This window comes from Leucoraja erinacea, chromosome 7 (assembly GCF_028641065.1).
Source record: "Leucoraja erinacea ecotype New England chromosome 7, Leri_hhj_1, whole genome shotgun sequence".
Classification (NCBI taxonomy): domain Eukaryota; kingdom Metazoa; phylum Chordata; class Chondrichthyes; order Rajiformes; family Rajidae; genus Leucoraja; species Leucoraja erinaceus.
Genome location: NC_073383.1, coordinates 25,611,605 through 25,625,526, shown reverse-complemented (window position 1 = coordinate 25,625,526; position 13,922 = coordinate 25,611,605). Strand labels below are relative to the sequence as shown.

Sequence of the window (13,922 nt, the reverse complement as noted above, 5' to 3'; positions counted from 1 at the left end):
CAGCTGTTTACAATACAATAATACTATACAATATTTATTCATTGTCATTTGAACCTCAATGAGGCTCAAATGAAACTCTGTTTCTACAGCCATACAAACAGAACAATTTCTACAAGACACACAAACAATTCAATTCACACAAACATACATCACAGCGAATCTCCTCCTCACTGTGATGGAAGGCAAAGTCTTTTCTCTCCCCTGTATTCCATTTTTCTCACGATGTTAAAGCCCTAGGCGGGCGATGGTAAGTCCCACGGCCGTTAAGGCCACGCGGGGCGATGTACGCCCCGGCTCCAGGTCTTAATGTCTCAACGGGGAGCCCCCGGCAGGCATTGGCATGTCCCGCGACCGTTAAAGACCGTTAAAGCCGCGCCGAGCGATGTACGGCCCCGCTCCGGATTGTTTCAACCCTACGACACGGTCGGGAGAAGTTGCGTTCCGGGAGCTCCGAAAAGCGGTCTCCCACCAGGCAACCGCGAGCTCCCGATGTTCCTGTCCACGGGGCCTGCGGCTAGACCCTCCGAGCTCTGGAGTCGATTTACCAAAATCAAGTGTTTGGAACATCAATAAGTAGAAAAACAGCACTGGTGATCTTACTAATCACAAAGGGACTGGCAGGCCAAGGAAGACCTCCACAGCTGATGACAGAAGAATTTCCTCTATATTAAAGAAAAATCCCCAATTACCTGTCCGACAGATCAGAAACACTCTTCAGGAGTCAGGTGTGAATTTGTCAATGACCACTGTCCGCAGAAGATTTCATGAACAGAAATACAGAGGCTACATTGCAAGATGCAAACCACTAGTTAGCCGCAAAATAGTATGGCCAGGTTACAGTTTACCAAGAAGTACTTAAAAGGGCAACCATAGTCTGGGAAAAGGTCTTGTGGACAGTTGAGACGAAGATTAACATATCAGAGTGATGACAAGAGCAAAGTATAGAGGAGAGAAGGAACTGCCCAAGATCCAAAGCATGCCACCTCATCTGTGAAACATGGCGGTGGGAGCGTGGACATGTATGGCTGTTGAAGGCACTGGCTTACTTATCTTCATTGAAGATACAACTGCTGATGGTAGTAGCACAATTCATTCTAAAGTGAATAGACACATCCTATCTGCTCAAGTTCAAACAAATGCCTCAAAACTCATTAGCTGACAGTTCGTTCTACAGCAAGACAACGGTCCCAAACATACCGCAAAAGAAACAAAGGAGTTTTTCAAAGCTAAAAAATGGTCAATTCTTGAGTGGCCAAGTCAATCACCTGATCCAAACCCCTATAGAGCATGCCTTTAATATGCTGAAGAGAAAACCGAAGGGGACTAGCCCCCAAAACAAGCATAAGCTAAAATTGGCTGCAATACAGGCCTGGTAGAGCATCACCAGAGAAGACACCCAGCAACTGGTGATGTCCATGAATCGCAGAATTCAAGCAGTTATTGCATTTAAAGGATATGCAACAAAATACTAAACACAACTACTTTCATTTACGTGACATCGCTGTGTCCTAAACATTACGGTGCCCTGAAATGGGGGGAGCTATGTATAAACACTGCTGTAATTTCTACATAGTGAAACCAAAATGTATAAAAATGGCCTTTATTAAAATCTGACAATGTGCACTTTAACCACATGTGATTTTTTTAATTACAAATCTCAAATTGTGGAGTAAAAGGCAAATAATTAAATTATGGGTCTTTGTCCCAAACATTATTCCACAGTCCACTGTACATGGGCTTCTACAAACCAATTGTAAAACTGCTGGGATTTGTTAAGAACAGCCGAATCGACATGTGGTAGACTTCCTGGCAAAATAGAGAATCCTGAAGTTTCACATTTGGTTTACAGGCAAGCATGTGGGTTCTGTACTTCCAGATTCTGATGACAGTAAAGAATGACAGAAGACTCTTCCATATATTTAGCACCTTCCATACCTGTAATGTCTCTTGGAAGACATCTTTTCCCAGGCGATGAGTTATTTTTAGAGTAATTTCTTTTATTTTGTTGGCAAGTGCAGCAGTTGCGTTTTGCACCATGTTTCATGAACAGAAGGAAGATTAATGGCTCGTTAATGATTTGTTCATGTTGGTTCAGAATAACTGTGTCCATGGATTTAGGAAAGCATATCGTTCTTCCTTTGAAAATTTCCCATGCAATTTTTTACTATCCATGGAAACAGGCCAGCGGGTTTTTGGCATGATGTGTTACCTGAATGACAAGAATTTGTTTGGGTTCTGCATAGATGTAATTTTTATATCTAATCTGATCTTGAAGTGATTAATGCTGACAAGACACAAAACAAACATGCTCTATTTCCAAGCCATGAAACATCTCACCTTGATAAACTCAAATAATCCAATAAAAGCAAACAGGCCTAAAGATCAGCTGAACATTTTTTATTTATGGAGTTTCAGAATTGTACAGAGTATGTACATAATGTATCAATAAAGTGGAGTGTAGAAATGTGCAAATTGAAGAAGAAATGTATGTTCTGAAGAAGGAATTATATTAGTTGAATTAATTCCAGTTATACATTGGCTGTAGCGGTCATATATCATGACCGGGAGGCATTAAAGGACACCTGGACAGCCCATTTGTTACTCTGCAAGCTAATACCACAAACACAAGAGATCGGCATGCTCTTCCCTCAACACATACTGTGCTACTTGGGGACATTTATTTTAGTGACAGGTGTGCAAGGTTGGATTTATTCATTCTAAATTCAATTTGAGGTTCAGTTTTCATTGCCTCTACGAATAGTGACTAGTTACCTCCAATACATAATTTCTAGGCACACATACAACTCTTTTCCATCATGCAATTAACAGATCTCCAAATGTAAACAAGTTTAACAAATTGAGAAATGTGGAAGCAATTTTGAATGGAACTACAAATAGTTTCAAAGTTATTCACATTATTGACTATCTATTGGTCTATATTTTTTTCTGAGTTTTTATATATGTTTTATGAACAAGATGATTTTTTTTCATAGAACAGTTTTAATGCAAAACATGGCACAAACATAAATCCCTCAGTGCTCAAATTGGTAATAAATGAATGATGGAATTGACTGAAAGCTTGCAGATCAATACAGGGTATATTTTCATACTTACAAGTTGAATTAAAACCCCCTGGAAATGGACTTGAATGAAACAGCAAGAGGCATGTAAATTGATTTAAAAAAAATCATTGACAGTTCCATCCACAGAAACACTTTTAGGTTTACAGGCTTTTTAGCCTTACACCAAAACCAACAATGATTAGTGAACCATTCTCTGTGATTATTAGAATCTTATTTCACCTATTTAAAAATAAAAATCCTTTCTGACTAATTGCTTATTCTGAAAATAACGTATAAAACTTGCATTGGAAGAATTAATTTGTGCGATTTTAATGAGAGTTATGAGATCAATAGATTACCTATCGTGTCTTCTTTTAGCTATGACCTCTTGGAATAGGAAGAGAAGAGTTTAATGAATCGTCTTCCTTGGGGATGGGTTCAACAGCTGATAGTGATTTGTAATACTCATCCTCAATGTCCAGCACTTTGATTTGGCTGTGGTAAGAAGGGAAAAAGATACAGTCACAAGTGACTTATCAGCACACATAATGTAGCTTTTCACGCGCAGAAGTAGCGTTGAAAATATCAGTCACAAAATAAAGATTTATTTTCTATATAATTTAAGCAAATTTATAAAAGAAACAAAAAATCAGGAATCTATTGAAGAATAGTATTTTCTATTTACAGTTGGAAAGAACTAAAAGAGTATCTGTTTACCCAAATTTTCTTGGCTTTCTTTTGCTCCCTTGGTATTCTAGAATTCCCTGTGGAGAGGGCAAAGAACACACAGTCAACAGCAAAGCAGCAAGTCGTTAATTTTTAATTCAAAGTGATTTTGTGTTGAATGCAAGCAGATGCTGATAATATCAGAAGTCACAGCATAATTTTTTTGATCAAAGAGCTCAAGTGAGCCTGATGAAGCATGCATCTTGCTTGGCTTTGATAAACCACATCAATTATTCACCGTGACGGCAGACATCCTGACATGAAAGCAACAGATAAAGAGCATAAGCACATGTTCACGAAGACAGACAGAAGAGGAGCATGGGGGTGGGGCTGGAGAGGTTGGGGCAGGTATTTATAATGGTATTATCATCTGGACCCAAAGTCAGCAAAAGAGCTTTATTGCTACTTTGAACTCACATTTAACTGGTTATAATATAGGCTGTCCTCAGGGCTGTTCAGCATTTTGGGCTGCTGCGTTCGCCGACGTGCTGTTCTTAACTGTCTTTGTTCTGTCTCTTGCCCTGATCCTAAACATTAAATCACAATGTAGTTAACCTTCTAATAATCCAAAGCCTCATCCATTTGTTTTACTGCAATTTCATAAATTTTCCCGACCTCCGCAGCTCATTATTCACTTAAAATCTCACCATTAACTGTGAATTGTGAATTGCTAAACAAGAAGAGCATCACGGTTCCCAAGGAAAATAAAACATTTTGAGGAAAAATACTAAACACCTTCTGTAACAAAATGCTAATTGCAACTGAATGCAGATTTTTAACTCCTTGCTTATCTTCACAATTTTTGTTTCAATCCTTTTCTTTGATTCAAATCCATACATTTTTTTAACCAGCTGCATCCAATTCTTTACAGTCAGATACTTTGTTTGAAAACTACAAATGCAGTAGCATGATAATGTGATCTGCAAGTTTATATGACCCTCTTACATCTTGACTAATCGTGCATTCACTTTACAATGCAGTAACAGTAGTAGTAATGTAAGGTGGAGAATGTTGATTCTGAAAGATACAAGACATTCTTTTATTTCCAAAAAGGCACTTTATTAGAATATATATACAAAACAAGAATGATACAAAAACTCTTCTGACATTCTCAGCGTCTGTACATTCATTAGTATCATTTTCTGTAGTGTTCGCAACTATCTTTAACCAAGCACCCTTGCCACTGATGTAGCCCCCTGGGGTGACATTTCTTCCCTTCTTTGAAGGGTGTCTCCACCAGACTCTGCCCCTCAATGTCCCACAGACAGTGGTCCTCCCCACAGAGCCTTGGCTACTAAACAGGCAGCTTCCTGGATTACATTACCATTGAAAGTGAAAAGAGAGATCTTTATATCCCTATTGCCCACTCACATATCCAGCCAATATATATCCCCCAACCAATATCACTGAAATGGATCCCATGAACTTGCTGCTCGTGGAGCCCTGACATCTGCCCACCAGCTTTTGCTATTCTCGGTTATAAGAGTGACTGGACTCCAAAAATAATCCATGATCCCGCTGATGGTAAAGAATCACTAGAAATTTGTGCATTGAATTACTTGAAAAGTATTGAAATACTTTTATTTTCTTTGATTTTTAGGAGCCTCAGAACATAACATGCCGAGGGGAAATGAACTACTTGAAGCAATTAAAAAATAAATACCAACACGATGGGCTTGAGGATACACCTCAGCAAGTGGCTGAATGAAAGGATATTAAGCTAAAAGTCAAAAACTCGTTGCCCCACACAATGATTTTAAGTTTTAAAATTTACAGGACTTATGCTTTGTTAAAATGCTTCACCTGACAGCTAGGCCTGTTTGTGCACATGGATATGCAGGGAATGTTCATAAGACCAGACCAGAATTAGGCCATTTGGACTATCAAGTCTATTCTGCCATTCAGCCATGGCTGATCTACCTTTCCCTCTCACCCCATTCTCCTGCCTTCTCCTTTTCACCTTGACACCCTTAATAATCAAGAAATCTTTGATTTTAAAATACCCAATGACTTGGCTTCCACAACTGTCTGGATGGAGAGATATGGATCATGTGTAGACAGATGAGATTCGTTTATCTTGACATCTGTTCAGCACAGATATTGTGAGCCAATGTGCTTGTTCCTGTACTGTACTATACTATTTTCTAAAACAGACGATGAAGATGTTTTCTATGCATTTATTGAATGGAGGTCCTATTTGGCTATTCAGTGATTCAATTGAAGTTAAAGGATACCTGTTACAATGTTGTATAAATTTAAAAAAAATGTTTGATTGTCCAATAAATGGGTTGGGGTAACTTATCTGCTTTCCTAAATAGCATGACAGATACAGTGCCCTCCATAATGTATGGGACAAAGACCCATCATTTATTTATTTGCCTCTGTACTCCACAATTTGAGATTTGTAATAGAACAAATCACGTGGTTAAAGTGCACATTGTCAGATTTTAATAAAGGCCATTTTTACACATTTTGGTTTCACCATGTAGAAATTACAACAGTGTTTATACAGTCCCTCCATTTCAGGGCACCATAATGTTTGGGACACAGCAATGTAATGTAAATGAAAGTAGTCATGTTTAGTATTTTGTTGCATATCCTTTGCATGCAATGACTGCTTGAAGTCTGTGATTCATGGACATCACCAGTTGCTGGGTGTCTTCTCTGGTGATGCTCTGCCAGGCCTGTATTGCAGCCATCTTTAGCTTATGCTTGTTTTGGGGGCTAGTCCCCTTCAGTTTTCTATTCAGCATATAAAAGGCATGCTCAATTGGGTTTGGATCGGGTGATTGACTTGGCCACTCAAGAATTGACCATTATTTAGCTTTGGAAAAACTCCTTTGTTGCTTTAGCAGTATGTTTGGGATCATTGTCTTGCTGTAGAATGAACCACCGGCCAATGAGCTTTGAGGCATTTGTTTGAACTTGAGCAGATAGGATGTGTTTATACACTTCAGAATTCATTATGCTACTACCATCAGCAGTTGTATCTTCAATGAAGATAAGTGAGTCAGTACCTTCAGCAGCCATACATGCCCAGGCCATAACACCCTCACCATTGTTTCACAGATGAGGTGGTATGCTTTGGATCTTGGGCAGTTCCTTCCCTCCTCCATACTTTGCTCGTGCCATCACTCTGATATGTTAATCTTCGTCTCATCTGTCCACAAAACCTTTTTCCAGAACTGTAGTTGCTGTTTTATGTACTTCTTGGCAAACTGTAACCTGGCCATCCTATTTTTGCAGCTAACTAGTGGTTTGCATCGTGCAGTGTAGTATCTGCATTTCTGTTCATGAAGTCTTCTGCGGACAGTGGTCATTGACAAATGCACACCAGACTCCTGAAGAGCGTTTCTGATCTGCCGGACAGGTGTTTGGGGATTTTTCTTTATTATACAGAGAATTCTTCTGTCATCAGCTGTGGAGGTTTACCTTGGCCTGCCAGTCCCTTTGCGATTAGGAAGCTCACCAGTGCTCTCTTTCTTCTTAATGATGTTCCAAACAGTTGATTTTGGTAAGCCTAAGGTTTGGTTGATGTCTCTAACAGTTTTATTAGTGTTTCTCAGTCTCTTAATGGCTTCTTTGACTTTCATTGGCACAACTTTGGTCCCCATGTTGATAAACAGCAATAACATTTTCCAAAGGTGATGGAATGACTGGAGGAAAGACGAGGTGCTGAGAGCTCCCTTATACCTGCATTAAGGAGGCAATTAAACACACCTGAGCTATTACAAACACCTGTGAAGCCACGTGTCCCAAACATTATGGTGCCCTGAAATGCAGACACTATATATAAACACAGCTGTAATTTCTACATGGTGAAACCAAAATGTATAAAAAATACCCTTTAATAAAATATGAGGGGGAAATCTTTTAGGACCGAGATGAGGAAAGCTTTTTTCACACAGAGAGTGGTGAATCTCTGGAATTCTCTGCCGCAGAAGGTAGTTGAGGCCAGTTCATTGGCTATATTTAAGAGGGAGTTAGATGTGGCCCTTGTGGCTAAAGGGATCAGGGGGTATGGAGAGAAGGCAGGTACAGGATACTGAGTTGGATGATCAGCCATGATCATATTGAATGGTGGTGCAGGCTCGAAGGGCCGAATGGCCTACTCCTGCACCTATTTTCTATGTTTCTATGTTTCTATGACAATGTGCACTTTAACCACGTGTGATTTTTTTCTATTAGAAATCTCAAATTGTGGAGTACAGAAGCAAATAAATAAATGACGGGTGTTTGTCCCAAACATTATGGAGGGCAAGTGTAGCTCAATTTGATTTGGCGTCAAATCGTTGATCTGTACAAAGCAACCCTCCAGCAGTATAATATGGTTCAGATCATCCAGTAACTCACAAGATTGATGATGATGATGAGTGGACACAGATGTCCTCTCCTGCTTTTTGGGCAGCACATAAGATGCTGTTCCTCCAATTTCCGTTCAGTCTCACTCTGACTATGACATTCCTACACAGACCAATCTGTCCGAGGTCTCCTCCATTGTCAGAGTGAGGTTAAATGCAAATTGGAGGAACAGCAACTCATATTTTGCTTGGGCAGCTTACAGCCCAGTGGTAAGAGTGTTGATTTCTCTCAATTCAGGTAGCCCCGGCATTTCCTCTCTCTCTCCATCCCTCCCCCACACAGGTCGCACTAACTTCTTATTTTCATCCTACAAACAGCCTGTTTCCTTTATCATCGTTACTTTTTTGCAATTCTTTCATTCATTGTTCCTTATCTATAGCAGAACCTCCGGTCGGTCCTCGAAGAAAGGGGAACTAAATCCCCATTCATAAAAGAGAAGGTGAGGGTATATTGCGCGGGAGAGTTAATAATTGACAATCTGCTGCTGCCTGCCCGCTGAGTTAAAAAGTTCCCACGGTAGACTCACGATACACAGTGTATCGTGAGTCTTGTGTGGGAACTTTTTAACTCAGCGGGCAGGCAGCAGCAGATTGTCGCTCCCTTCAGTTTCACCCCACCTACACCCCTCTGCTTCCCGGCCATGAATGTGACCCCTTCCCTCCCCTCTCCAGCTCCCCGCCCATTGCACCGGCATGGGGGCTTTGCACTGTCTTCACGTCAGCGATGCCAGCAGGTCAGTGCCAGTCACCGGAGACGTCAGGACCAACGGGACACCGACCCCCAGGGGGCCCACTGCAAGCACGGAGATCCCAGAGACCCATAGCCAGCAGCAGCCCAGCCCCGTTCCAACTCCAGAGGAACACGCTCCCCGTAGGGGCAGTTTCACCCCAGCTACACCCCTAGGGGCAGAAGCTGATTGGGTGCAAGGTACGTCTTGTTCTTGGGGTGGCGCAGCACGGGCTGTGGGCGAACTGCCACTTGTCGCCATAGCGGCCCATCGGGGAGCGGATTCCTCTGGAGTTGGAGGGGGAGGGGGGTATTGTGCTGTTTGATCGCCCCCTGCTATCCCAGGGACAGGGAGACACAGCGGCTTTTGAGACTGGTGGGCAATCACTTCCAAAGTTCTGCCCACACAGTCAGTACACCTCTCCTACACTGCATTTCATACAAACAATTATTCTGCAAGAAGAAAACTACAATGAAGTCCCAAACTCGTGACCGAGTAACTGCCGGGATCGAGGCGCAAACTCACGACCGAGCTCGGGGATTCAAGAATCCCCGAGCTAGGCCGCCTAAGGGCATGTAGCCCCGCTAGGGTGACATGAGTGCGAGAGGTGATTCAATGCTGCGGTCACATTTACAAATTCAGGAATTCATTCAACACACTGCATTTCATACAAACATTCATTCTGCAAGAAAAAACTACATTGAAGACTCAAACTCACGACCGAGTAACTGCCGGGATCGAGGCGCAAACTCGCGACCTTGCGGATATGAGCCGAGCACTCTACCACTGAGCCAGCCGTTAAAATCTACGCTAAAAATCTTCCATTCCGAAGGCCGAAGAATTTCGAATTACGAAAAGTGTCTGGTCCCAAGGCTTTCGGATAAAAGGTTGTGCATCTGTACCACCATCATCTATTGCAACAAGTGATGGCTCCCAGTGATTGCCACCGGAAGCTTACGTCCTTTTCAGGACAGCCGATGACAGCGATGTCAACATTTGAAACATGGAAGATGGACACGAAAGAAGAAGATGGTACATGGCCTACAGGACTTTAACATCGCGGAGCCTGCGATCCCTTTGCCAGAGATCGACCTCGGAACTCCAGCCGTGGGTGCTTGTAGACAACATCACGCTGCTCGTGGTATCTGGCCAGAGATGGAGAGACGGACTTTGGGAACTCCAAGCTGCAGGATCTTCGACCGCTGCCTGCGGGAGCTTTGATCACCCCAACGGATGGTTCGACTGCCCCGAAGGCAGGAGAATAAAGAGGAAGAAGATTGGACTTTTTTGCCTTCCATCACAGTGACGAATGTGGGGAATCTGCTGTGGTGAATGTTTGTGTTAACTTTTATGTAGTTGTATGTCTTGTTGCTTTTTTTTCATCGTATGGCTGTATGGTAATTCGCATATCACTGTACCTTACTTGGTACATGTGATAATAAAAAACCTTTGAAACCTTTAATCTCTGGCTGTGAAGGATGGAAACTGGGCCAAGAGTGCCCAAAAAGCTTTTCAATAATTATGGAAAATTCTGGTGAAATTTGTTAAAAGTTGAAACAGCTGACGCGCAGCTTTGCAGTTAGTTGTATAAGTTCAAGTGAGCAATGGGCAGGCGAGTAGACACTAAGACACTAAGCCGCGGTCTCCGGTAAGGAAGCGGCCGTCCCAGGTGGCCCGGCCGCTGAGAGGCAAACGGCCAGGAACATCGGGCCTCCGTAGAGGCAATAGCGGAGGCCTCAATAGGCCTGACTTTGGGAGAACTGGGGATGGGGACTGGACATTGTGCCTTCCCCCACAGTGGTAACCATTGTGGGGGGATGATTTTTGTGTGTAAGTGATTATTTTAGTTTGTGTCCAAGATGGTTGTCGGAAGGGAGAGTGTACGCTGGCGCGGTTTAGCTGCCGCTGCTCTCTCTTCACATTGTGTTTGTGATTTTTTTGTCTTTGGATCGAATTCTGTCTTTAATTTGTGTATTGGTGATGTCTTTATTATTTATTTTACTCCGATTATATGTTTTTTACTCTTGTTAAATTCTGTAAGGTGTCCTTGAGACTTTTGAAAGGCGCCCGTAAATAAAATGTATTATTATTATTATTATTAAAAGCATTCAATGTCATCACAATATTCATTATTAAAAAGCTGCGGAACCAAAGTAAAATGTTTTGAAAAATCAAATGTTTTGAAAACTCAATTCATTTATCATGCTCTCTTGAAACACTGGGTCTAATCTCCCTATTCAACAACATTGAAGGAGTACTCTCATCAGAAGAATTATAATGGTTTAATAAAGTGGGCAGCACATTGGCACGACAGGTAGAGCTGCGCCACCATAAAATTCAAATATATGATCAATTTCTGGCCACACATGAATAACGTTGGGAGCACTGGTTTAATCCAAAGCATCCATGATGCTATCTATTCTGAACTTGAGTCTCAATAGGTTTCATCGTCAGACTTCCAATAAACCGATTTTCCAGTGATAGGTGAGTAAGTACAATCGGCCTATGCTTTCTTATCTTGATGTCAATAAAATGTTTGAAAACGGAAGGTGTCTATGACTGAATCATTACGTTTAAAAGTCAATTTAAATATTACTATCATTCAGTGGTTTCAACATTCAAATCACTAACTTATCTCTGGAAGAAAATATACTATTGGATATGCAATGGAAGACATTTAAAGGCTGCATGGATGAACTACAAAAATTGTTCATCCCAGTTTGGCAAAAGAATAAATCTGGGAAGGTAGTACATCCATGGATAACAAGGGAAATGAGGGATAGTATCAAAGCGAAGGATGATGCGTACAAATTAGCCAGAAAAAGCAGCATACCGGAGGACTGGGAGAAATTTAAAGACCAGCAGAGGAGGACAAAGGCTTAATTGGGAAAGGAAAAATAGATTATGAAAGAAACCTGGCAGGGAACATAAAAACTGACTGCAAAAGTTTTTATAGATATGTGAAAAGAAAGAGATTAGTTAAAACAAATGTAGGTCCCTTGCAGTCAGAAACAGGTGAGTTGATCATGGGGAACAAGGATATGGCGGACCAATTGAATAACTACTTTGGTTCCGTCTTCACTAAGGAAGACATAAATAATTTGCCGGAAATAGCAGGGGACCGCGGGTCAAAGGAGTTGGAGGAATTGAGTGAAATCCAGGTTAGCCGGGAAGTGGTGTTGGGTAAATTGAATGGATTAAAGGCCGATAAATCCCCAGGGCCAGATAGGCTGCATCCCAGAGTACTTAAGGAAGTAGCTCCAGAAATAGTGGATGCATTAGTAATAATCTTTCAAAACTCTTTAGATTCTGGAGTAGTTCCTGAAGATTGGCGGGTAGCAAACGTAACCCCACTTTTTAAGAAGGGAGGGAGAGAGAAAATGGGGAATTACAGACCAGTTAGTCTAACATCGGTAGTGGGGAAACTGCTAGAGTCAGTTATTAAAGATGGGATAACAGCACATTTGGAAAGTGGTGAAATCATTGGACAAAGTCAGCATGGATTTACGAAAGGTAAATCATGTCTGACGAATCTTATAGAATTTTTCGAGGATGTAACTAGTAGCGTGGATAGGGGAGAACCAGTGGGTGTGGTGTATCTGGACTTCCAGAAGGCTTTCGACAAGGTCCCACATAAGAAATTAGTATACAAACTTAAAGCACAAGGCATTGGGGGTTCAGTATTGATGTGGATAGAGAACTGGCTGGCAAACAGGAAGCAAAGAGTAGGAGTAAACGGGTCCTTTTCACAATGGCAGGCAGTGACTAGTGGGGTACCGCAAGGCTCAGTGCTGGGACCCCAGCTATTTACAATATATATTAATGATCTGGATGAGGGAATTGAAGGCAATATCTCCAAGTTTGCGGATGACACTAAGCTGGGGGGCAGTGTTAGCTGTGAGGAGGATGCTAGGAGACTGCTAGGTGACTTGGATAGGCTGGGTGAGTGGGCAAATGTTTGGCAGATGCAGTATAATGTGGATAAATGTGAGGTTATCCATTTTGGTGGCAAAAACAGGAAAGCAGACTATTATCTAAAAGGTGGCCGATTGGGAAAGGGGGAGATGCAGCGAGACCTGGGTGTCATGGTACACCAGTCATTGAAGGTAGGCATGCAGGTGCAGCAGGCAGTAAAGAAAGTGAATGGTATGTTAGCTTTCATTGCAAACGGATTTGTGTATAGGAGCAGGGAGGTTCTACTGCAGTTGTACAGGGTCTTGGTGAGACCACACCCGGAGTATTGCGTACAGTTTTGGTCTCCAAATCTGAGGAAGGACATTATTGCCATAGAGGGAGTGCAGAGACGGTTCACCAGACTGATTCCTGGGATGTCAGGACTGTCTTATGAAGAAAGACTGGATAGACTTGGTTTATACTCTCTAGAATTTAGGAGATTGAGAGGGGATCTTATAGAATTACAAAATTCTTAAGGGGTTGGACAGGCTAGATGCAGGAAGATTGTTCCCGATGTTAGGGAAGTCCAGGACAAGGGGTCACAGCTTAAGGATAAGGGGGAAATCCTTTAAAAACCGAGATGAGAAGAACTTTTTTCACACAGAGAGTGGTGAATCTCTGGAACTCTCTGCCACAGAGGGTAGTTGAGGCCAGTTCATTGGCTATATTTAAGAGGGAGTTAGATGTGGCCCTTGTGGCTAAGGGGATCAGGGGGTATGGAGAGAAGGAAGGTACGGGATACTGAGTTGGATGATCAGCCATGATCATATTGAATGGCGGTGCAGGCTCGAAGGGCCGAATGGCCTACTCCTGCACCTAATTTCTATGTTTCTATGTTTACTATTGCAGCTGGACAAATCACATTTAAACCCAAAAGGCAGCAGACCACAAATGGGTTAGGAACATGTTGATATTATTGCCAACTTTAGCTAGGAGGAGAAGGAAGTAATGGAGTAATGTAACCATGTGCTTTCTCAATAGAAGAAATGACAGGTTTAGGAGGAGCTGTTTGTGAAGCCGAAGTAAGTACAGGTCCACCACCAATTTTCTGGCACCCTTAGTTCCAGAGCCTTGTCATATTAACTGTTTTG

At 42.0% G+C, this 13,922-nt stretch overlaps 1 protein-coding gene across 1 annotated transcript in view; it reads right to left on the bottom strand.

Annotated features, from left to right (window-relative positions):
- The window catches only part of myo3b (myosin IIIB), a 414,745-nt gene that overhangs the window by 30,326 nt on the left and 370,497 nt on the right, over positions 1–13,922 (bottom strand). The window contains exons 33-35 of the mRNA XM_055638011.1: positions 4,206–4,315; positions 3,780–3,826; positions 3,422–3,557 (exon numbers count right to left, since the gene is read on the bottom strand). Of these exons, the coding sequence (XP_055493986.1) occupies positions 3,437–3,557; positions 3,780–3,826; positions 4,206–4,315 (278 nt within the window). The 3' untranslated portion in view covers positions 3,422–3,436. The remainder of the gene's footprint in view (positions 1–3,421; positions 3,558–3,779; positions 3,827–4,205; positions 4,316–13,922) is intronic.